We start from the raw sequence: 23,243 nt of genomic DNA, 5'->3' as shown, positions 1-23,243 counted from the left end.
ACCAGCTGATCAACTAGAGTAGTTAAACCTTTTGTAAGTCATAGTCTAGGACTAAAACAGACACTGAACGAGCTACTGGAGCTGGATTTGACTGCGTAAACACCTCAGGGTGATGTCAATGGCGTTCTTAAGTACCACAAAATATCTTCCTCCATAGCAGAAAATCGTATATCCATCGAATTGCTATTTGCAACACTTATTCTTTCTTGTGGCAATTGAGAATGAAATTTCAATTCGAAAAACTACAGCTAAATTTGACATTGCTGATTGCGTTCAAGATCTAGCTACAATTTGCCCTAAAATTTGTGTTGCTACGCCTGTTACTAGTGCTAAGTATTATTTTTGCAAGAGTAAGAATTTTCATTGATCATGTTTCTATCAAGAACGCCTCACAGAAGCACTCATGATGATAAACGCCTAAGAAGGCAATAATTGCAATAAAACTTGGCCAGTTTAAATGACACGGGTGAATTGTCAAAAAACCGACGTTTACCAAGCGTTCAGGCAGGTATCTGCAGTAGAAATATTGGTTAACTATCAAGTGACATCACGCTCAGTACGAGTTTTCCGTATTCTAACTTTTAACTAATTTAAGTTATGTTAATCAATAACTAATGATTTTCGACTTTCTTCTTAACCAAATGCGGCCCTTTCTGCTTGATTTCGTTGCTCAAACGTTGCAAAGGGTTCGCATAATACTCGCCGTTGATAGTTTTACCTTTTTCAAGATAGTCAATGAAAATTATCCCTCGCGCATCCCAAAAAACCGACGCCATGACCTTGCCTGCAGATGAAACGGTTTTCGCCTTCTTTGGAGCCGGCTCTCCCTTTTGAATCCATTGTTTTGATTGTTCTTTTGTCTCAGGTGTGAAGCGATGGACCCATGTTTCATCCATGGTTATGAAACGACGCAAAAATTCTGCTTTGTTGCTATTAAATTTCGCTAAACACTCAATTGAAACATCTTCACGACACTGTTTTTGCTCGAGTGTGAGCAAACGCGACAACCATCTTGCTCACAGCTTTCTCATGTCAAAATTTTCAGTTAATATGCGATGTATCGCACTTTTTGAAATGCCTACTATGTCCGCTAGCTCGCGCACTTTCAGTCGACGATCATCCAGTACCACTTTGTGAATTTTTTTTTTAATTTCTGGAGTCGTCAGCTCATTTGGTCGAGCACTGCGATGCTCGTCTTGGCAGCTCGTACGGCCTCGTTTAAACTCTGCTTCCTAATATTTTACTGTTGTTAACGAAGGACCAGACTCACCCAGAGTAGAATCCAGTTCAGCTTTTATATTGGTTGGGCTGAGGCCTTTCAAATAAAAGTATTGTATCACACAACGATGACCAATTTTCTCCATTTTCACAAATTCACTGAAAACGTTCACTATTGATGGCTGCCAAACAAATACTAAACAACGTGGCGGCTTCAAACTTGAAATATATGCTTTATAGATTGTATACTTTCTAATACACTGATATTTTTAGTTATCTGATATTTATGGTTAACTAACAAGTGACGTCACGCTCAGTACGAGTTTTCCGTATTCAAACTTTAAATTAATAGAAGTTACCGATTAACAAATGATTTTCGGTTGGGTTTTTGTTATGGATAGGCTACTAAATAAGTATTTTTTTTATGTGAGAACCAAATTACAGGCTAGGACTTTGAGTCTAAAACAATTCGGACGTTCACATTTCTACGTGATATCTGTGCTAGAAATCGAGCTTGCACAATTTGGTTTAACATTTGTCTTCTTACGACCAAGCGACAAACACTGGAGGTTCATGCTTAATGTTTGCAGTAGACGGTTAACTAACAAGTGACGTCACGCTCCATAGGAATTAACCGCATGCAAACTCTAAATTAATATAACTCACTGATAAAACAAGAATTTGGAAAATGGTTTTCGGTTTGTTCTCGGTTTGTGCTCTCTCAATTTCAGGTTAATACAGTGAATCCTTGGTTAAATCTTGTGTCTTACTTATGGATAGAGGTTTTAATTTAAAAAAAAATCACTTAAGGCATAGAAATCTATATTTCGCATCCCTTACAGCCATCGTCTCATCAAGTCAATTTCTGCAAAACTTATTTGAAGCACTTCTACTTAAATTGTAAAATTAGGAGTTGAAGTTACACAGCTCGCGACTAAACTAAATTGCTTACGCGTCTTATTTGACTGCTTCCGGATGCAGTTAATTCGGAGTAGTTAACCGAAGTTGACTGACTAGAAAATAAATTTGGCCGAGCAAACGGAAAGTTTCCCCGTTCCAAGTAAATAAGTGAAACACGTTTTTGCTTAAACAGACGTAAACGTGTTGTTTTTTAAAGTCGCAAACACTTTAGTTAGTAAATGATCGATGAAATGATAATATTCACACGGAACGTTGAACACGTAATTATCCCACATGACAATAAACTCAATCGTCTGCGTAGAAAATTCTTTTTTCGCTGGTTGGCGGGTATTTAAATTAAATTTCTGCATGGAAACGTTTTGAAAAGCGTTTAAACAATCACACGTACACTGTATAGTCATTTTCTGATGAACCGTAAACATGAATTATGGATGTATATGTTTGTTGGGGTTGAATTGGCATTGAAAGTGGCACTTTCGCATTCGTTCTGAGGCGAATAAAAGAATTGTACACTATATCTCACCCTCGTATATTTTAGTTTCATTTAAGACAAATTTACTGAATTATGTATTTTTCTATTTCATAAAGGTTTCTACTAATTTCAAAGACGTTAATAATAAAGTTGCCATAAAACCGATAGCCGTTTCGCGCCCTAAATTTTAAACGAGAAGTTTCACCACATACCCCCCGATAATTATTTTTAATTTATGCAGTCTTGATGGTCTTTGTTTAATTATTTTACAAATAAACCGGTCTTATTTGTCGGTTTATTAATGTTCCCAAAGGCCAGGAGCCGCCGCTTGGGTTTTATGGCCTTTGCTTAATTAATAGAATTTATTACTACAGTACAACCTAAGTACCTTTTATATTATAGGAAAAACTAACTTGGGCTCTAGGCTTGGGTCGAACTAAGAGGTCTACTTAAAATGCTTATATACTTTTCGCTAGAGCACAATCGGGTCGACAAGTTTGCCCTCTAAGTTATTTTTTAATTAACCAATAACAGCTGAGATATTTGGCACTTTGTCTTGGTGTTGCTTGCCTCATGTGTTGAAGCTGTTTTCAATGAAGATATCTTGAAAAATCTTTAGGTTAATATAGAAACATTTAAAAGCTTTTTGACTTAATTACATTACGTTGATGCAATTCATTAGTGTCGAGCTTCACCCTGCATGTCGCCACGATGTCGGCATTTGGACACATCAAAGGAAAATAGAACAAATTGACGATTCGCTCTCAGATCTCGTTAGTGAATTAGTGCTTACATCAAAGTAGTTCGTCAGCAAGCTGAACTCTGCAGCCCTTCTTCACCAATACGAATTAGCTTCTTTATATACTCTGATAAACGATTGGAACTTTTTTCACTGTGTTAGCTTTAATGACGGATCTACTAAACCTGAGAATATTAGCGTGCTTGCTCAGTACTGAAGCTGGCTGTGTACCAAATCATTTCCCTAGTATTAGTAACATGAGGTCCTTTACCACTTCTCTTGTCTGACATTTAGGGAACTATGGGGCATTATAGTTCACTAACGATCGGTAGCCTGTACGACAATACAGCCCGAAGGCTAGTAGATGTTAAAATTGTATTCAATTATTTCTGTAGAGCATTTTCTGGTCTAAAACTATAAACCTAGTCTAAGCAGAAGAAAGCAATCAACATCAAGCCTTCTAAGCAGAAGAAACTAAATCAACGTTGGCCAAAGCTGACTTCAACTTAAATTATTTTCGTTAATATTCAGTTTGATGTGTCAATTATAGGCGACTAAAATGACTTATTCACTATTCGTTGCAAGGATTCACGAATAATTGCACTACACTCAACATTAACATGATGTCGGCATTTAGACTCATCAAAGGAAAATAGAACGAATTGACAATTCGCTCTCAAATTTCGTTCGTGAATTAGTGCGCTGACCAAACCAGTTACTTATTATAGGAAACTAGTCTTGCCTCGTGTGTTAAAGCTAATTTCAAATGGAGTTATCTCGAAAAATCTTAGGTTAATATAAAAATACTTAGAAGCTTTTTGGTAGTTCAGAATCTGGTCTACAACTTTGCCTCTAAGGTTTAATTAACAAATAGAAGCCGAGATATTTGACAATTTGGCAGCTCATGAAAGTCTACACCTATTAGTCAAATCGGTAATCAGTGTTGATCAGAGAAGTTTTAAGAAAAGGGGCTAAGTCAATATAATAAAGAAAAAGAAGCAAAAGGTTAAGAACCAGAAGAAGTCGAGGCGAACGTTGACTTTAAATAAAATTAATTTCATTACAATTCGATATGAAGTATCAATTTATACCCGCCTAAAGTGATTTACTCACTATTCGTTGCAATGATTCACGAATAATTACGATGTCGGCATTTAGACGCATCAAAGGAAAATAGAACGAATTGACGATTCGCTCTCAAATTTCGTTCGTGAATTAGTGCGCTGATCAAACCAGTTACTTATTATAGGAAACTAGTCTTGCCTCGTGTGTTTAAGCTAATTTCAAATGGAGTTATCTCGAAAAATCTTAAGGTTAATATAAAAATACTTAGAAGCTTTTTGGTAGTTCAGAATCTGGCCCACAACTTTGCCTCTAAGGTTTAATTAACAAATAGAAGCCGAGATATTTGACAATTTGGATTGGATCAGCTCATGAGAGTCTACAACTATTAGTTAAGTCACCAATCAGTGTTGATCAGAGGAGAAGTCAAGGCGAACGTTGTCTTCAAATAAAATTAACTTCCTTAGAATTCGATATGAAGTATCAATTTATACTCGCCTAAAGTGATTTACTCACTATTCGTCGCAATGATTCACGAATAATTACGCTGCGCCGATGCAATTCGTCGCATCACCGGACATCGCCATGCTGTCGGCATTTGGACACATCAAAGGGCAATAGAACGAATTGACGATTAGCTCTTGGATCTTGTTCGTAAATTAACTGTATATTCCGTTTAGCACCAATTAAAACAGTGCGTATTTGTTTTGGGTGGATGCACGATGTTGTTCTTAACGTGCTTTCCCAATACTAGAGCGTTCTATGTACCAACAATTTTCCTATTTGTCAATGCAGTCCTGCTATTTTTCCTAACCTGCCATGGCCTGTAGTTCGCCAACGATCCATGCCCTGTACGACCCAAGGGCTAGTAGACGTTGAAATTTTTGAATCTTCCTTTCTTGTATTTATGACCGTAAAAATCGTTTGGGTTTAAATTTCTCGAAAATGGTTAGGTCTAGGTAAAAAACTATTAGAATTATTTTTGTAGAGCATTTTCTAATCTAAAACTATAAACCTAGTCGATAAATAGACTTCATGTGTTGTGAGATAAGTTCCAAGATTACAAAGGGAATTAACGTAAGGAATAAGAAAAAATAAATAAACTGAAGAAAAGAAATCAACGTTGGTTAAAGCTGACTTCACTTAAATTATTTTCCTTAGTATTCAGTCTGATGTGTCAATTGTAGGCGGCTAAAATGACCTATTCACTATTCGTTGCAAGGATTCACGAATAATTGCACTACACCCAACATTAACATGATGTCGGCATTTAGACACATCAAAGAAAAAAAGAACAAATTGACGATTCGCTCTCAAATTTTGTTCGTGAATTAGTGCGCCGATCAAACCAGTTACTTATTATAGGAAACTAGTCTTGCCTCGTGTGTTTAAGCTAATTTCAAATGGAGTTATCTCGAAAAATCTTAGGTTAATATAAAAATACTTAGAAACTTTTTTGTAGTTCAGAATCTGGCCTACAACTTTGCCTCTAAGGTTTAATTAACAAATGGAAGTCGAGATTTTTTATAATTTGGCTTGGAGCAGCTCATGAGAGTCTACACCCATTAGACGAGTCGGCAATCAGTTTTGATCAGAGAAGTTTTAAGAAAAGGGGCTAAGCCAATATAATAAAGAAAAAGAAGCAGAAGGTTAGGAACCAGAAGAAGAAGTCAAGGTGAACGTTGACTTTAAATAAAATTAACTTCATTAGTATTCAATATAAAGTATCAATTTATACCTGCCTAAAGTGATTTACTCACTATTCGTCGCAATGATTCACGAATAATTACGCTGCGATGATGCAATTCGTCGCATCACCGGACATCGCCATGCTGTCGGCATTTGGACACATCAAAGGGCAATAGAACGAATTGACGATTAGCCCTTGGATCTTGTACGTGAATTAACTGTATAGTCCGTTTAGCACCAATTAAAACAGTGCGTATTTGTTTTGGGTGGATGTATGATGTTGTTCTTAACGTGCTTTCCCAATACTGGAGCTTTTTATGTACCAAACAATTTCCCTATTTGCTAATGCAGTCCTGCTATTTTTTCTAGCCTGCCATTGCCTGTAGTTCACCAACGATCCGTACCCTGTACGACCCAAGGGCTAGTAGACGTTGAAATTGTTGAATCTTCCTTTCTTGCATTCATAACCGTAAAAATCTTTTGGGTTCAAATTTCTCGAAAATGTTTAGGTCTAGGTAAAAAACTATTAGAAATATTTCTGTAGAGCATTTTCTAGTCTAAAACAAGAAACCTAGTCAGTGATATGACTTGCTGTGTTGTGAGATAGGTTCCAAGATTCCAAAGGAAATTAACGTGAAGAATAAGAAACAAAAATAAGCAGAAGAAAAGAAATCAACGTTGCCCAAAGCTGACTTCAACTTAAATTATTTTTGTTAATATTCAGTTTGATGTGTCAATTATAGGCGACTAAAATGACTTATTCACTATTAGTTGCAAGGATTCACGAATAATTGCACTACACCTAACATTAACATGATGTCGGCATTTAGACACATCAAAGAAAAAAAGAACAAATTGACGATTCGCTCTCAAATTTCGTTCGTGAATTAGTGCGCCGATCAAACCAGTTACTTATTATAGGAAACTAGTCTTGTCTCGTGTGTTTAAGCTATTTTAAATGGAGATATCTCGAAAAATCTTAGGTTAATATAAAAATACTTAGAAGCTTTTTGGTAGTTCAGAATTTGGTCTACAACTTTGCCTCTAAGGTTTAATTAACAAATAGAAGCCGATATATTTGACAATTTGGCTTGGATTAGCTCATGAGAGTCTACAACTATTAGTCAAGTCCGCAATCAGTGTTGATCAGAGGAGAAGTCAAGGCGAACGTTGACTTCAAATAAAATTAATTTCATTAGTATTCAATATGAAGTATCAATTTATAATAATAATAATAATAATAATAATAAATATTTTTTATTTGCATAGAAGAAACAAAAAAATACAAGTTTACAAAATCTAGCAATAAATTTACGCAAATAAAAGGCCCACAAATTCAGAATTCTGCCATGGCAGATTCTGGTCTTTAACATTGTGGCCCCACACTTCATTAAAAAAAATGGTAATTTCAGTAACGCTCATTAACAGTAACGCTTAACTAATAACTGATTAAATACAGCTTTTTCTTTAATCATATACCTAATAAACCTACATATAAGAGTTCCAAATTCTAAATTTGACAGTTTAACATCAAGCAAAACAATACACATTGCAAATACCCAAAAAACAGATCACATTTTTTGTTAAATAATAATAATTAGTTTAGTTTAGTTAATAAAATGATCCCAATACCAAAAATTGTAATAAATTACTTAAGAAAAAAATTTGAGAATTGTACATACAAGGACAAGTGGCGTGAACTAAGAAAAATATTGCCATCAAAGCAGAAGCAAATTTCTAAATCTTTTGTAAATACCAACAATTTTAATTCATATTTTATAGATAGTACAAGAGTGACAAATATTGATAATTGATGAGTTAATTAATTTTTATAATCATAATGCATTACCAATCTTAAATAAGTTTTCTTTTCATCCCACTGATTATAATACTATTTCTGCAATTATATTACGTATTAAGTCTAAAGCATTCGGGGTGGATAATCTTAATATTACGTTAATTCAACTATGCTGTCCTTTTATTATACCCTTTATTTTACATATTGTTAACGAGTGTATTAATAAAAACTACTTTCCTAAATGCTGGAAAGAAGCCTTCGTGTTGCCATTGCCGAAAGTGCATAATCCAACAGATTTTAGTCAATTTAGGTCTATCAGTATTTTACCAACGTTTTCAAAAATTCTCGAACGCATTCTAGACTCTCAAATTCGTAGTTTTCTTAATAATAATGATATTTTACCACCTAAGCAATCTGGATTTAGAACAAATTATAGTTGTACTTCGGCTATGGAGGGCGTTATTGATGACGTAATTCGGGCTAGGGATGATGGTAAGATTTCTGCTCTGGTGTTGTTGGATTATACTAAAGCTTTTGATTTCGTTCGCCACTCAATTTTAAAGTCTTTGTTTCATTATATTGGTTTTTCTGATGGTGCTATTAATTTAATTGCCCCTTATTTAAATAATCGGATTCAACGTGTTAAAATAGATAACGAAATATCTGATCCTTTGGAAGTTGAAAGTGGTGTGCCTCAGGGTAGTATTTTAGGACCCTTGTTTTTTTATCATTTACACGTCTAGATTTTATCTTCAATTAAAGCATTGTGCCCATCATTTTTACGCAGACGACACGCAGTTATATTATTCATTTTTACCAGGAGATTTTACAATGGCTGAGTTTAAAATTAATCAGGATTTACAAGCTATTTGTGATGTTTCTTCGAAGCATTTATTAAAATTAAATCCTTCGAAGTCATCTATAATATTCATAGGTAATCGAACTAATGTAAATAATATTTTAAATGGTATAAACATTAAATTGGGGGACGAAAGAATTCCAGTTGTTGACAAATGTAAGAGTTTGGGCCTTATAGTAGATAATAATATTCGTTTTAAACATCACGTGTCTAATATTCTTAAAAAGGCATATCTTGCTTTGAAATTAATTTATTTGCATAGACACTATTTAAGTAAAGATATTAAGAAGCTTTTATGTGATTTATTGGTCCTTTCACAATGTAATTACTGTGATGTAGTGTATTGATTATGAGGATAGGGGTAGACTGCAAAAGCTCCAAAACTCTTGCATTCGACTAATATTTGGCATTTGCAGGAGAAACCGCATTTCCCATAAACTTCACGAACTTGGATAGCTTAATATGCATAATCGAAGAATTGCTCATTCTTTAACATTTTTTTATAAAATTTTAATATATCGTAGTTCGCCCTATCTCTATCAAAAAATAACTTTTAGAAATAATGTACACCATTTAAATTTAAGAAGAAATACTATTCTCATTCCGAGACATAAAACACAGTTATTTAAACGTATCATTTTCTTACAATTTTGCTTATCAAATAAATTCTTTAAATTTGGATCCAGACCAATTATCAATTTCTTGTAATACTTTTCGTAATAGGATGATTGTACATCTAATGAATCAGCAGGGTCCATGCAGGTGCCATGGCCTGCAATTCACCAATGATCGTTGGGTCTAATTTTTGTCGGGACATAGTTGAGAATAAAATGTTGAACTCATTAGTTTTAAAATATACGTCTCATTTTTTGATCTCACTAAGGCATTTGACGTTCTTCTAACTTCAGTTTTCTACCACCATGGAAAGCCGTCACAACCGTTTCTCCCCAATAGGTATTTTTTCCTTGCTAATACGTAGGAATAATTGTTCTTGTCATGTTTATTTGCAGATGTCACTATATTCTTGAAATATCACCTTGTTTTCCCCTAGGGTAAGTTTTAGTGGGATGTATTGAGTTTCTTGGTGTGTTTCTTCATGTGAGTTTCACTTGGAAAGGTCATGCGTAAGGAAGACTCTCTAGGAACTCTCTAAGGAAGAGTCTTGGATTGTATTTCTCTTCAATTAAAACTTGTGCAAGCACTTATGAAAAAAAAAACTTTCCTTGGTTGAAGTAGCTTTCCTTTCAACTCTCGTTTCTTCATTGCTGCCTAGGACCCTGTAAAAATTCACATTTTCTAAAAAGGCAAGCTTGTACTTGTCCTTTTGGCCTCATTTAGGATGTTCTTATCACTAATAAAGACAATACTTCGAACGACGTAAATTGGTAATAAAAAGTGGAAATAATATTAAAGGCGACACACAAAAGTTCTCATTAGCGAGCAACAGATGGCCATAAACAGCCATCGAAAGTCATTAAATCTAAATAAAAAGCAACTGGGATGCAGTTTCAGGGATCCGTTCGAATAATGAAATAATAAGGGCACGGATGACTACGTCAAGACTCATTGCTAAGCTCGTTAAGGGAGAATAAAAGTTTTATTGAGATTTTTTTTCACGCAGTTGTTATTGCGTCAAATATTTAAAAAAAGTTTGATCTCTATGTTCTATCTCTCTAGTTGAGAAGACGTTTCATTCGTAACAGTAAAAGTAACAGAGCATCTATTTGCTATCTGGCAACGTTGATTCATTATTCAAGTTATAACCAGTTTGGATGTTCTGTTCGAAGATAAAGAAGACCAAGAAGAAGAAAACGCAGTGATCAAGTCAAAACAAGTCCAAATGGAGTACTCTCGAGACTAGAAGCCGACTGACTAGAGCATCACTTAAGTATTTAACCTAATGCTCATGTTGACTCATAAAACATCACAAAAAATTAATTTCATTATATTACCACAGGCTTATATTAGATGTAGTACTATATACGTGATACTACATTTTTTTGAAAGCGAATTACAAATGAGTATTTTGGCAACGTCGCTGTTCTTTAATTGTGAGACACCGATCGGAATAATTTCCCAACTTCAATGACTTTGACTATAACATAGGAAGACAAAGAAGAAGAAAACGCCCTAGATGAAGAGTCAAAGGATTAAATTACAAAAGAGTATCTTGGCAACATCGGTTTTGTATCATTTTAAGACATTCATGAAATTAATTTCCCTATTTCAATGACATTGACTATAGTCAACAAAAGTTTAAAAAAAACCTAAAGAATAAATATTACTCCTTGAGACTTTGTATTCGTAACAGTGAAAAGAGAGAGTATCTATTTACTGTTTGGTAACAGATAAAGAAGATAAAGATAAAGAAGACGATGAATGAGAAGAAGACAGAAACGAAGACTGTAAGATGAAAACAAAGAGCAAAACGCAACGTTAGCTTTGTGTCAATTTTACGCACTAAAGGATTATAGATTTTATATATACATTTTAGACATTTATGCGTTCGGTCTTTTCTTCAATTGTTAGACACTCGTGGGATTCATTTCCCAACTTCAATGACAATAACTGGAGAAGAAGAAAAAGACCAAAAGGGTTTGTGTCATTCTTTAGTGCTGCCATCTCTTTAAATGCGAATAAGCATTTGGGCATCATCAGTTTTGTATGAATTTTAGACACTTTGGCCACGTCGGTGTTCTTTAATCGTTAGACACTAATGGGATTAATATCCCAATTTCTATGACTCTCTAGTAGAGAAAACGTTTTATTCGTAAAGGCGAAAATTAGAGAGTATCTATTTGTTGGTTGAATATCATTCGTACGTTGAGCATGGTTAGTTGATTTTATTATTCAAGCCCATAACCATGGAAGAAGTCCTCAGATTCAATAAGAAAGATTCAAGAAAATGTAAAGAAGAAGATGAAGGAGAAGTAGAAGAAGACAAAGGCCAGGAGCGTAAGATAAAGACGAAGACCAAAACGCAACGTCGGCTTAATGTCAATATAAGGCACTCAAAGGGATTATTTTTTAAATGACATTGCAGTTTGGCAACAGTGGTTTTGTATTAATTTTAGACACACATGGACACATGACATTTCTTAATTTCAGTCCTGGCAACGTCGGTTTTCTTTAATATAAGAGATGTCCCAGAATATATGCACAAGGAAAAGTTAATATACTCCACTGTGTAAAAACCACCCTGCAATCTTGTCTGTAACTCAGACCTGACATGCACCTCATAACTCTTCTCTGTAGCTCAAAAAAGTAGGTCGAATGTGATGAACTACCCTAAAGTAGTCATTTTTCTATGGAAAATAGCAAAATTTGTAGTTCTCAAGATTTTCTGACATACTGTCCCTCTAGACTCCTTAAGGCAAATACTGCAGACCTAGGTAAACCATACAAGCCCACAATCTAGAACTCCTAGATCAACTTCGAAGCTAGTTCATCATTAATTTCTCTCAATGAAAACACCATGTTCTGGGTCTTTTCTGCATTTAGAAGTAAGCCATTAGACAGTCAACCACTCACTTACAGCTTCCCGAGATCAGCTCCCCAGTCTCACTAATCATTCCAACAATTTTGCATCATCTGCGAAGAGCACAACAGGAGGAAGATCATTCATGTAAATCAGAAATAGAGTTGGGCCCAATATTGATCCCTGCGGTACAACAATATCTAAAAATGCCTCCGCAGCCAACAATCCATTCACCAGCACTTCCTGCAACCTTGCTGAGGTTACAGAATAGAGCATTAAAGTACTCTTATAAGCCCTTAAATGGGCTCATCACCGCATCCACAAGAATACTCGTAACTGTGCTCCTTCCCAGTCTGAAGCCATACTGATGGTCACTGAATGATTTTTTGTTTTCGAAGTATTGAACAAGTTGTTTTGACATGATCTTTTTAAATATTTTTGGCAGCAATGGAATTGGGCTGTAATTTGTAACCTGGTCTTTATCTATTTTCTTAAACACAGATGTGATAAGAACTCTCTTTAGCACCCTTGAAAATACAGATGCATGGATGCGCAGATCATGATTCAAGCCGATAACCATGGAAGAAGTCCTAAGAATCAATAAAGTCAAGAAGATTAAGGAGAACATAAGGCTGAAGGAGATGAAGACAGTAAGATAAAGGTGAAGAGGAACTACGAAGACCAAAACGCAACGTCTGCTTTGTATCAAATTTAGGCGCTCAAAGGATTCATTTCTCAATGACATTGTGGCAACTCTATAGTGCTGCCATATCTTTGAACGCAGAGAGACAAATAGGGCATCTTGGCAACGTTGGTTTTATATGAATTTTAGACTCAATTTTTCTTTCATTGTTAGACACTAGTTATAAGATTACTACTGATTTGTGTCAAATGTAGGCACTCAAAAGATGAATTTCTCAATGGCATTGTAGCAACTCCATAGTGCTGCCATCTCTTTGAACGCAGAGAGACAAATAGGGCATCTTGGCAACGTTGGCTTTATATGAATTTTAGACTCAATTTTTCTTTCATTGTTAGACACTAGTTATAAGATTTCCACTGATTTGTGTCAAATTTAGGCACTCAAAAGATTAATTTCTCAATGACATTGTAGCAAGTCCATAGTGCTGCCATCTCTTTGAATGCAGAGAGACATATAGGGCATCTTGGCAACGTTGGTTTTATATGAATTTTAGACTCGATTTTTTTTTCATTGCTAGACACTACTTATAAGATTACTACTGATTTGTGTCAAATTTAGGCACTCAAAAGATTAATTTCTCAATGACATTGTATCAACTTAATAGTGCTGCTATCTCTTTGAACGCAGAGAAATAAATAGGGCATTTTGACAACGTTGGTTTTATATGAATTTTAGACTCAATTTTTCTTTCATTGTTAGACACTAGTTATAAGATTTCCACTGATTTGTGTCAAATTTAGGCACTCCAAAGAATAATTTCTCAATGACATTGTAGCAACTCCATAGTGCTGCCATCTCTTTGAACGCAGAGAAACAAATGGGGCATTTTGGCAACGTTGGCTTTATATGAATTTTAGACTCAATTTTTCTTTCATTGTTAGACACTAGTTATAAGATTACCACTGATTTGTGTCAAATTTAGGCACTCAAAAGATTAATTTCTCAATGACATTGTAGCAACTCCATAGTGCTGCCATCTCTTTGAACGCAGAGAAACAAATGGGGCATTTTGGCAACGTTGGCTTTATATGAATTTTAGACTCAATTTTTCTTTCATTGTTAGACACTACTTATAAGATTACCACTGATATGCGTCAAATTTAGGCACTCAAAAGATTAATTTCTCAATGACATTGTATCAACTTAATAGTGCTGCCATGTCTTTGAACGCAGAGTAATAAATAGGGCATTTTGGCAACGTTGGTTTTATATGAATTTTAGACTCAATTTTCTTTCATTGTTAGACACTACTTATAAGATTACTACTGATTTGTGTCAAATTTAGGCACTCAAAAGATTAATTTCTCAATGACATTGTAGCAACTCCATAATGCTGCCATCTCTTTGAACGCAGAGAGACAAATAGGGCATCTTGGCAACGTTGGCTTTATATGAATTTTAGACTCGACTTTGTTTCATTGTTAGACACTACTTATAAGATTACTACTGATTTGTGTCAAATTTAGGCACTCAAAAGATTAATTTCTCAATGACATTGTAGCAACTCCATAGTGCTGCCATCTCTTTGAATGCAGAGAGACATATAGAGCATCTTGGCAACGTTCGTTTTATGTGAATTTTAGACTCGATTTTCTTTCATTGTTAGCACTACTTACAATTTTAATGACATTGGGTATTGAAGACGAAGATGCAACGTTGGCTTTGTGTCAGTTTTATACACTCAAGGGATTAAGTTCTCATTGACTCCATAATGAAAGAAACATGGAAAATGTAATGCGGCAATGCCAACAGACCTAAAATTTCCAATTATATCATTTAAACTCAATTTTTTCATACATACTTTTTTTTATTTTGTCCGATTTAATCCAATTATTGATAAAAGTTAAAAAGGGCTTTAATAAAGTTTAAATAGTGAAGCGTACAATTGCATGCTTTATAATAGGAAAATCTCTACGTAGCTGTACACCCCATTTAAATTCGATCCAATAAGCAAAATTCAGTTACAACTTTTTATCAGTTCGCCGAAGTTTTGCAAGAGTTTATCTTGTTATGCGCCATTTTTTTTTTGTAGAGGGAAAAGTTAATCCCCGTATGCCGTAACAATGGAAAAACATGAATTTACTAAATTGATATGCATTTCCAGTTTATTTTTAATTAAGCATGTTTGTCCAGGGACGCATTTTTACCGCATTTCCTTTACACCCATATTATTATACCGGCATGGCAAATAAAGGTATTGCGTGCGAAACTTAACGTCTAAGCCACAAGTTAAAAAGAGAAGAATAGTGTTTCTCAATCAGTTTTTTAGCCTAATTACTCTTCTTTTTTATTTTCTTTAATGCCATATTTAAATAAATTTAAACAAAATGCAGCAGGAGTGCGCAGGTCGCAAATCTTGCCGTACTCGTGACCCTTCGTGACTGATCGCATTAGCATTGTTGCCATATCATAGAAAAAATAGTGGAACACTTAAAATTTTTAGACACACTTAAAACAATTGCATAAAGATTGATGCCTTTATTTAATATATACCGTATTGTTTCAGAGACTAATAATGTTCGGTCCTTGGCCCTTAGCCGTCTGTAAAGTGAGGACTTCGGACATCTTCGTCTACACTTTACTATTGGGCGTGTGCTTCGTTCTGGCGGAATCCGGAGGCTCTAACGAGGAGTTAACGCGAAAAAGCGAAATCGCGTCGGATGAAAATCCCCAGGTAAGTTGCCGGGAATTCGGGGACATCTTTTCGGCAGTTTAGGGACTGAACCCGTCGACAAATTCGACAAATCCTCGGGCAAAGCCTGGAAATGAACGGTGGTATTTCTTATTATGTTCGGATTGAGGTGGGTGGAAAAGTTACTTTTCTACAGTAATGGGGACTTAAATTTCATGTTTGTATTTTTGGGTTTACTTAAAATCGTCCTTTCAAAAGGCACAATTATAGTAAATAAATACCTAAAATATTCTCTCTACTAGCTCGTCAAATAAGGCTCAAAAGTTGATTCACAAACATACAGCTATAAATCATGATTTACTCTATCAAATGCCTTCGAGAAGTCAGTATAAAGGCTATTAACATAACTCTTCCTCTCAGAGGCAGACCACAGATATTGATGATAAGCAATCAGATTCGTCACCGTTCACTTATGTTGCTGATTGAGAATGATTTTCCTGCATTTCCAGTCATAAACCAATGGGCGAAATGTACTGAGTTAAATTATCTCTATACTTAAATCATCACTTATTTTAGACACATTGTTTAGGAAATCTCAGTGAATTCGACGTTTCGGCTTTAAGCCTGCATTGCCTAAAGGAAGGAAAAACTAACCTCAATTGCTTGGAAGAAGCTTAAAATTTCGTCGAATATTTGGAATAAACATAAAATGGTTCCCAAGAGCCTAAACGAAGAAAACACTGACCTCAACTGCCTGGAAAAAGGCAAAAATATCATCTAAAGTTTGGAATAGGAACGAAATGGCTTTTAAGACGGAAAGACTGACCTCAATTGCCTGGAAGAAGAATAAAATTTCATCTACTCCTTGGAATAAAAACGAAATGACTCCCAAGAGTCTAAAGGAAGGAAAAACTAACCTCCATTGTCTGAAACAGGCTCAAAATTTCGTCGAATTTTTGGAATAAACACAAAATGGTTCCCAAAAGCCCAAAGGAAGAAAACACTGACCTCAACTGCCTGGAAAAAGGCTAAAATTTCATCTACAGTTTGGAATAAGAACAAAATGACTCTCAAGAGCCTAAAGGAAGAAAACACTGATCTCAACTGCCTGGAAAAAGGGTAAAATTTCATCTACTGTTTAGAATAAGAACGAAATGACTCTCAAAAGTCTAAAGGAATGAAAAACTATCCTCGATTGCCTGAAACAAGCACAAAATTTCGTAGAATTTTTGGAATAAACATAAAATGGCTGTCAACAGCCTAAGGGAAGAAAATACTGACCTCAACTGCCTGGAAAAAGGCTAAAATTTCATTCGCTCTTTGTAATAGGAACGAAATGGATCTTAAGACCCTAAATGAAGCAAAGACTGTATTACTATATAACATTTATCAATTTTTTTTTGGAACAGGATGGGTTGCTCATAATGTCAAAATTCGTTTCAGAACATCAAAATTTCGTTAGTTTCCGCTCCTGTATTTACTTCTCCTGATTTCTCGAAACCCTTTTTGGCTCAGACTGATGCCTCAGCATATGGGATCGGTGCTGTATTATCTCAAGAGTTTGATGATGGTGAACATGTTATCTGTTACATATCTCGATCTCTGTCTAGAGCAGAGAGGAATTTTTCCACTACAGAGAGAGAACTGTTGGCCATTATTTATGCTTGCGAGAAATTACGACCCTACTTAGAGAGATACTCCTTTAAAGTGATAACAGATCATCATAGTCTGAAAGAACCAACAGGACGGCTTGCCAGATGGGTATTGCGGTTGCAACAGTTCGATTTTGAGGTTATTCATAGAAAGGGCCAAGATCATGTTGTGCCGGATGTTCTCAGTAGAGCTGTGCCAGAGATTGCTAAATTGAATGTAAACCAGGAACCAGAAGTTGCAGATAAGTGGTATCGAAGAGTTTTCAATCAGGTCGTAGAGAATCCTATGGCGAATTGAAGAAAATTTACTTTACAAGTATGTGAAGTGTTCTTACCCGTCTCTTCGAGATGATGAAGATTTCTGGAAGGAAGTAGTATCCAAGGCAGAAAATTATGATCACCCTTTGGCTGGTCATGGTGGTGTCATGAAGACATACGAACGATTGAAGCGTCGTTATTATTGGCCGAAAATGAGAGCTGATATCCTCCGATATGTTAGGCATTGCGCCAAATGTATTTCGCAAAAGCTCCTTGAAGCAATGGAACACGATTAGCGTCGATCTTTTTGGGTCCTTGCCTCGTTCTACTCAGGGATATAAAATACGTATTGGTCGTCTTGGATACCTTCACTAAATTTCCTTTGTTCTTCTCTCTTTGCTCAGCTAAGGCCTGATTTGTCGTCTTATACAGGAACAAGTTTTTCTCATTTTTGGTGTTCCCCAATTTCTTATTTGCGATAATGGAATTTTTTTCCAAACTGTATGAGCAGTATAAGGTATCCGATATACTCCGGCTTATCATCCCCAGGCTAAACCCGTGGAGCAAGTCCTTAAAACCATGTTGAGTTGTTATATTGAGGATAATCATAAGAATTGGGATCGACTTCTACCTAAGGTTGGCTCTGCCATAAGATATTTGGTGCATGAAGCCACCGGGCTCACTCCCTATTTTATGAATTTCTCCAGAGAATATATTCCCTCGGGTGACCAGCACAATAATAGGGATTTTCCCAGTATCACGGTTGGCGACTTTATGACACGTTCGCGTGAATTAAGTAAAGTATATAGGGATGTGGAGGAAACACTGAAAGCGGCGCATCAAAGATCAAAGAATCGTTATAATCTTCGACGAAGACCAATTAGTTTTGAGGTCGGTGAGCGAGTTTATCGCAAAAATTACGATCTTTCTGATGCTAGTAAAAACTTTTCGGGCCCCACGTTGGGCGCCATCTTGTTAAGACATAAATAATAATCCAAGGCAAGACTAACCGGTTTACAGGGACTATTTCTAGGGAGTTCTAAACAACAAGAACAACTCCCTAGATCTGATAGGTTTCAGAAACTCTGTCAAATTAAATGATAAAAAAAAGAACCTATCAAGCCGGCTTCGTGGGTTCTCTATATGGTCAGTTGTCTCAGTCACACTCTCGTACTTATAAAGTTTTGAAAGAAAAATTTATAACAAGGTCATTTTTAAATATTTTAACCAAATGAATAAAAGTTAGGATTCTCCAGATCCCGTCTAAAGCGTAATTAATCCTGTAACAACCTCAACTGCCTGGACTCTCAAGAGTCTTAATGAAGTTTCCTTCATTCTCATCAATCTCAATTATTTGAAACAAGCTCAAAATTTCGTCGAATTTTTGAAATAAACACAAAATGGCTCTCAAGAGCTTAAAGAAGGAAAAAACTGACCTCATCTGCCTAGAAAAAGGCTATAATTTCACGTACTCTTTGGAATAGGAACGAAATGGATGTTAAGACCCTAAAGGAAGGAAAGACTGACCTCAAGTGCCTGGAAGAAGGCTAAAATTTCATTTACTTCTTGGAAAAAGAACAAGAGGACTCTCAAGAGTCTTAAGGAAGGAAAAACTAACCTCAATTATCTGAAAGAAGCTCAAAATTTCGTCGAATTTTTGGAATAAACACAAAATCGCTCTCAAGAGTCTACAGGAAGAAAAAACTGACTTCAACTGCCTGGAATAAGACTAAAATTTCATTTACTCTTTAGAATAAGAACGAAATGACTCTCAAAAGTCTTAAGGAACGAAAAACTATCCTCGATTGCCTGAAACAAGCACAAAATTTCGTCGAATGTTTGGAATAAACATAAAATGAAAGAAGAAGTAAACTGACCTTAACTGCCTGGAAAATACTAAAATTTGAAATAAAACCGAAATGACTCTTAAGAGTCTAAAGGACGGAAAAAACTGACCTCAATTGCCTAAAATAAGTCTAAAATATCATCTACTCCTTTGAATAAGACCTAAATGACTTTCAAGAGCCTAAAGAAAGAAAATTCTGACCTCAACTGCCTGGAAAAAAGGTAAAATTTCATCTACAGTTTGGAATAGGAACGACATGGATCTTAAGACCCTCAAGGAAGGAAAGACTGACCTCGATTGCCTGGAAGAAGAATAAAATTTCATCTACTTCTTGGAATAAGAACAAAATGACTCGACTCTCAAGAGTCTAAAGGAAGGAAAAACTAACCCCCATTGCCTGAAAGAAGCTCAAAATTTCGTCGAATATTTTAAATAAACACAAAATGGCTCTCAAGACTAAAAACCGAAACCTAAACTGCCTGGAAGAAGACTAAAATTTCTTCAACTCCTTGGAATAAGAACGAAATCACTTTCAAGAGTCTAAGGGAAGGAAAATTAACCTCAATTGCTTGAAACAAGCTCAAAATGTGGTGTAAATTTTTGAATAAACACAATATGGTTTTCAAGAGTCTAAAGGAAGAAAAAACTGACTTCAACTGCCTGGAATAAGACTAAAATTTCATCTACTCTTTAGAATAAGAACGAAATGACTCTCAAAAGTCTAAAGGAATGAAAAACTATCCTAGATTGCCTGAAACAAGCACAAAATTTCGTCGAATTTTTAGAATAAACACAAAATGGCTCTCAAGAGCCTAAAGGAAGAAAATACTGACCTCAACTGCCTGGAAAAAGGCTAAAATTTCATTCATTCTTTGTAATAGGAACGAAATGGATCTTAAGACCCTAAATGAAGGAAAGACTAACCTCAACTGCCTGGAAGAAGACTAAAATTTCATTTAATTCTTGGAATAAGAACAAGAGGACTCTCAAGAGTCTTAAGGAAGGAAAAACTGCAATTTCACCATCTATAAAAGATATCGACCATGATAAACTTCCTAATTCAAGGTTCTGAACAACAGAGTCCATCTGGGTTTCTTTGATTTTTGTCAAAATGTTATGTTTGTTGAAATTGTACATAAGAAATGCTAATTATTGCAATGACGATTGTTACAAATTTAGTGTTAACGAAAAACACATGCAAAAGGAGATTTTTGATACCTACAGATAAATGTATGAAGAGGTTGGAGCTAGATCCAAAGATGCTTCGTTGACGTAAATGCAATTTTCAATAACTAGGATCTACTGCCTTGAAGAAATTTAAGTATTCTTTCAAGTAGTTAAGTTGGAGTCTCTTTTCTCTCTCTGTCGCATGGTGCTTCAATTCATTCAACAGCTTGAAAGAAATTAAAATGTTCTTACAGACAGTTGAGTTGGAGTATCTTTTTCTCTCTCTATCATTTAGGACTTAAGTGATTAAACAGCTTAGAAGATATTAAAACATTCTTACAGGCACTTGAGTTGGAGTGTATTTTTCTTTCTTTATCACATGATTAAGTGCACTCAACGTTCACAACGTGCACACAAAGTTCTTACAGGCAGTTGAATTGCAGTATCTTTTTCTCTTTCTATCACATAGGACTTGAGTGAATTCAACAGCTTGAAAGAGTTTAAAATGTTCCTACAGGCAGTTAAGTTGAAGTGAATTTTTTTCTCTATCACATGGTTAAGTGCACTCAACTGCCTGGAAGAAATTAAAATGTTCTTACAGGCAGTTGAGTTGGAGTATCTTTTTCTCTCTCTACCACATCGGACTTAAATGATTAAACAGCTTGGAAGTAATTAACATATTCTTGCAGGCAGTTGAGTCGGAGTATCTTTTTCTCTCTCTATCACATCGGACTTGAGTGCATTCAACAGCTTGGAAGAATTTAAAATGTTCTTACAGGCAGTTGAGTTGGAGTATCTTTTTCTCTCTCTATCACATAGAACTTAAGTGCATTCAACAGCTTGGAATAAATTAAAATGTTCTTACAGGCAGTTGAGTTGGAGTATCTTTTTCTCTCTCTATCACATCGGATTTAAGCAACTAAACAGCTTGGAAGAAATTAAAATGTTCTTACAGGCAGTTGAATTGGAGTATCTTTTTCTCTCTCTATCACATAGTACTTAAGTGCATTGAGCAGCTTGAAAGAATTTAAAATGATCTTACAGGCAGTTGAGTTGGAGTATCTTTTTCTCTCTCTATCACATCGGACTTAAGTGATTAAACAGCTTCGAAAAAATTAAAATATTCTTACAGGCAGTTGAATTGGAGTATATTTTTCTCTCTCTATCATTTAGGACGTAACCGATTAAACAGCTTGGAAGAAATTAAAATGTTCTTCCAGGCAGTTGAATTGCAGTATCTTTTTCTCTCTCTATCACATAGGACTTGAGTGAATTCAACAGCTTGAAAGAATTTAAAATGTTCCTACAGGCAGTTGAGTTGAAGTGTATTTTTCTTTCTCTATCATATGGTTAAGTGCACTCAACTGTCTGGAAGAAATTAAAATGTTCTTACAGGCAGTTGAATTGGAGTATATTTTTCTTTCTCTATCATTTAGGACGTAACCGATTAAACAGCTTGGAAGAAATTAAAATGTTCTTCCAGGCAGTTGAATTGCAGTATCTTTTTCTCTCTCTATCACATAGGACTTGAGTGAATTCAACAGCTTGAAAGAATTTAAAATGTTCCTACAGGCAGTTGAGTTGAAGTGTATTTTTCTTTCTCTATCACATGGTTAAGTGCACTCAACTGCCTGGAAGAAATTAAAATGTTCTTACAGGCAGTTGAGTTGGAGTATCTTTTTCTCTCTCTACCACATCGGACTTAAATGATTAAACAGCTTGGAAGAAATTAACATATTCTTACAGGTAGTTGAGTCGGAGTATCTTTTTCTCTCTCTATCACATGGGACTTAAGTGATTAAACACCTTGAAAGAAATTAAAATGTTCTTACAGGCAGTTGAGTTGCAGTATCTTTTTCTTTCTCTATCACATCGGACTTGAGTGCATTCAACAACTTGAAATAAATTAAAATGTTCTTAAAGGCAGTTGAGTTGGAGTACTTTTTCTCTCTCTATCACATGGGACTTAAGTGAATAAACAGCTTGGAAGAAATTAAAATGTTCTTACAGGCAGTTGAGTTGGAGTATCTTTTTCTCTCTCTATCACATAGGACTTAAGTGCATTCAACAGCTTGGAATAAATTAAAATGTTCTTACAGGCAGTTGAGTTGGAGTATCTTTTTCTCTCTCTATCACATCGGATTTAAGCAACTAAACAGCTTGGAAGAAATTAAAATGTTCTTACAGGCAGTTGAATTGGAGTATCTTTTTCTCTCTCTATCACATAGGACTTAAGTGCATTCAACAGCTTGGAATAAATTAAAATGTTCTTACAGGCAGTTGAGTTGGAGTATCTTTTTCTCTCTCTATCACATCGGATTTAAGCAACTAAACAGCTTGGAAGAAATTAAAATGTTCTTACAGGCAGTTGAGTTGGAGTATCTTTTTCTCTCTCTATCACATCGGATTTAAGCAACTAAACAGCTTGGAAGAAATTAAAATGTTCTTACAGGCAGTTGAGTTGGAGTATCTTTTTCTCTCTCTATAATTTAGGATGTAACCGATTAAACAGCTTGGAAGAAATTAAAACATTCTTACAGGCACTTGAGTTGGAGTGTATTTGTCTTTCTCTATCACATGATTAAGTGCACTCAACAGCTTGAATGAAATTAAACTGTTCTTACAGGCAGTTGAGTTGGAGTATCTTTTTCTCTCTCTATCACATCGAACTTAAGTGATTAAACAACTTGGAAGAAATTAAAATGTTCTTACAGGCAGTTGGGTTGAAGTATCTTTTTCTCTCTCTATC

The 23,243-nt window shown here is 35.3% G+C and overlaps 1 protein-coding gene across 1 annotated transcript in view; it reads left to right on the top strand.

The window, feature by feature from the left end:
• LOC126744579 (allatostatins MIP) overlaps positions 1–23,243 on the top strand; it is a 101,893-nt gene that overhangs the window by 73,871 nt on the left and 4,779 nt on the right. The window contains exon 2 of the mRNA XM_050452050.1: positions 15,446–15,613. Coding sequence (XP_050308007.1) covers positions 15,455–15,613 — 159 coding nt within the window. The 5' untranslated portion in view covers positions 15,446–15,454. The remainder of the gene's footprint in view (positions 1–15,445; positions 15,614–23,243) is intronic.

Source organism: Anthonomus grandis, chromosome 14 (assembly GCF_022605725.1).
Source record: "Anthonomus grandis grandis chromosome 14, icAntGran1.3, whole genome shotgun sequence".
Taxonomy (NCBI): domain Eukaryota; kingdom Metazoa; phylum Arthropoda; class Insecta; order Coleoptera; family Curculionidae; genus Anthonomus; species Anthonomus grandis.
This window is presented reverse-complemented; position numbering and strand designations above follow the sequence as displayed.